General features: G+C 37.0%; 1 protein-coding gene across 2 annotated transcripts in view; it reads right to left on the minus strand.

Annotated features, from left to right (window-relative positions):
- Positions 1-633, minus strand: part of OSBPL2 (oxysterol binding protein-like 2) — a 19191-nt gene that overhangs the window by 12145 nt on the left and 6413 nt on the right. For both annotated transcript variants that reach the window (XM_010141519.1, XM_010141518.1), the window contains exon 3: positions 372-447. In XM_010141519.1, the coding sequence (XP_010139821.1) occupies positions 372-447 (76 nt within the window). The remainder of the gene's footprint in view (positions 1-371; positions 448-633) is intronic.

Below are 633 nucleotides of genomic sequence, written 5' to 3' on the forward strand. Positions count from 1 at the left end.
AAACAACAACAACAACAAAAACCTCACCACACCAAAATAAATCCCTAAATCACATTTTGCTAAGTACATAATAATTCTCTGCTTTTTTAATTCTTTTAATCAAACCATATTTGACTATTTTTAATGCCTTTAGTTCTTACAGGACAGCATTAGAAATGCCAACCCACATGCTCCAACAGCTAAAGAAGGTACAGAAAGAGCAGTAAATGAAAGCTGAGATTTAGAGAGTTGCAGTTTAAGACAATGTTCCCTACAGAAAAAAAATGCAAGATGCACCAGGTATTATTCTGAGCCTTGAGGTTTAAGAAATAAAATCAACCAGCTGAAGTTAGAAGACCTGATATCAGCATGTTTCACCCAAGCTAACTTACCAGTCCAATGCACTTTTTCAATATGCTCCACACACTAAAATCACTTCTAGAGAACATTGGGGCAGGTAATGATGTCCTGGAATCGGAAAAAAACAACCGTCACCATCAGCCCCTTAAACAGCACGTCATTTGCATTTGTCAGTATTGAAGTAATTTATAAGGGAAGAAAGAGAAAGCATTAACCTAGAGCTGCCACAGGAAGAAGGCAAATGAAATGTCTTTTCCGTTCCAAAGAATCAAACTCTTCCAAGGAGAACAGGAA

The sequence above is a fragment of the Buceros rhinoceros genome, unplaced genomic scaffold (assembly GCF_000710305.1).
Source record: "Buceros rhinoceros silvestris isolate BGI_N320 unplaced genomic scaffold, ASM71030v1 scaffold15978, whole genome shotgun sequence".
Lineage (NCBI taxonomy): Eukaryota > Metazoa > Chordata > Aves > Bucerotiformes > Bucerotidae > Buceros > Buceros rhinoceros.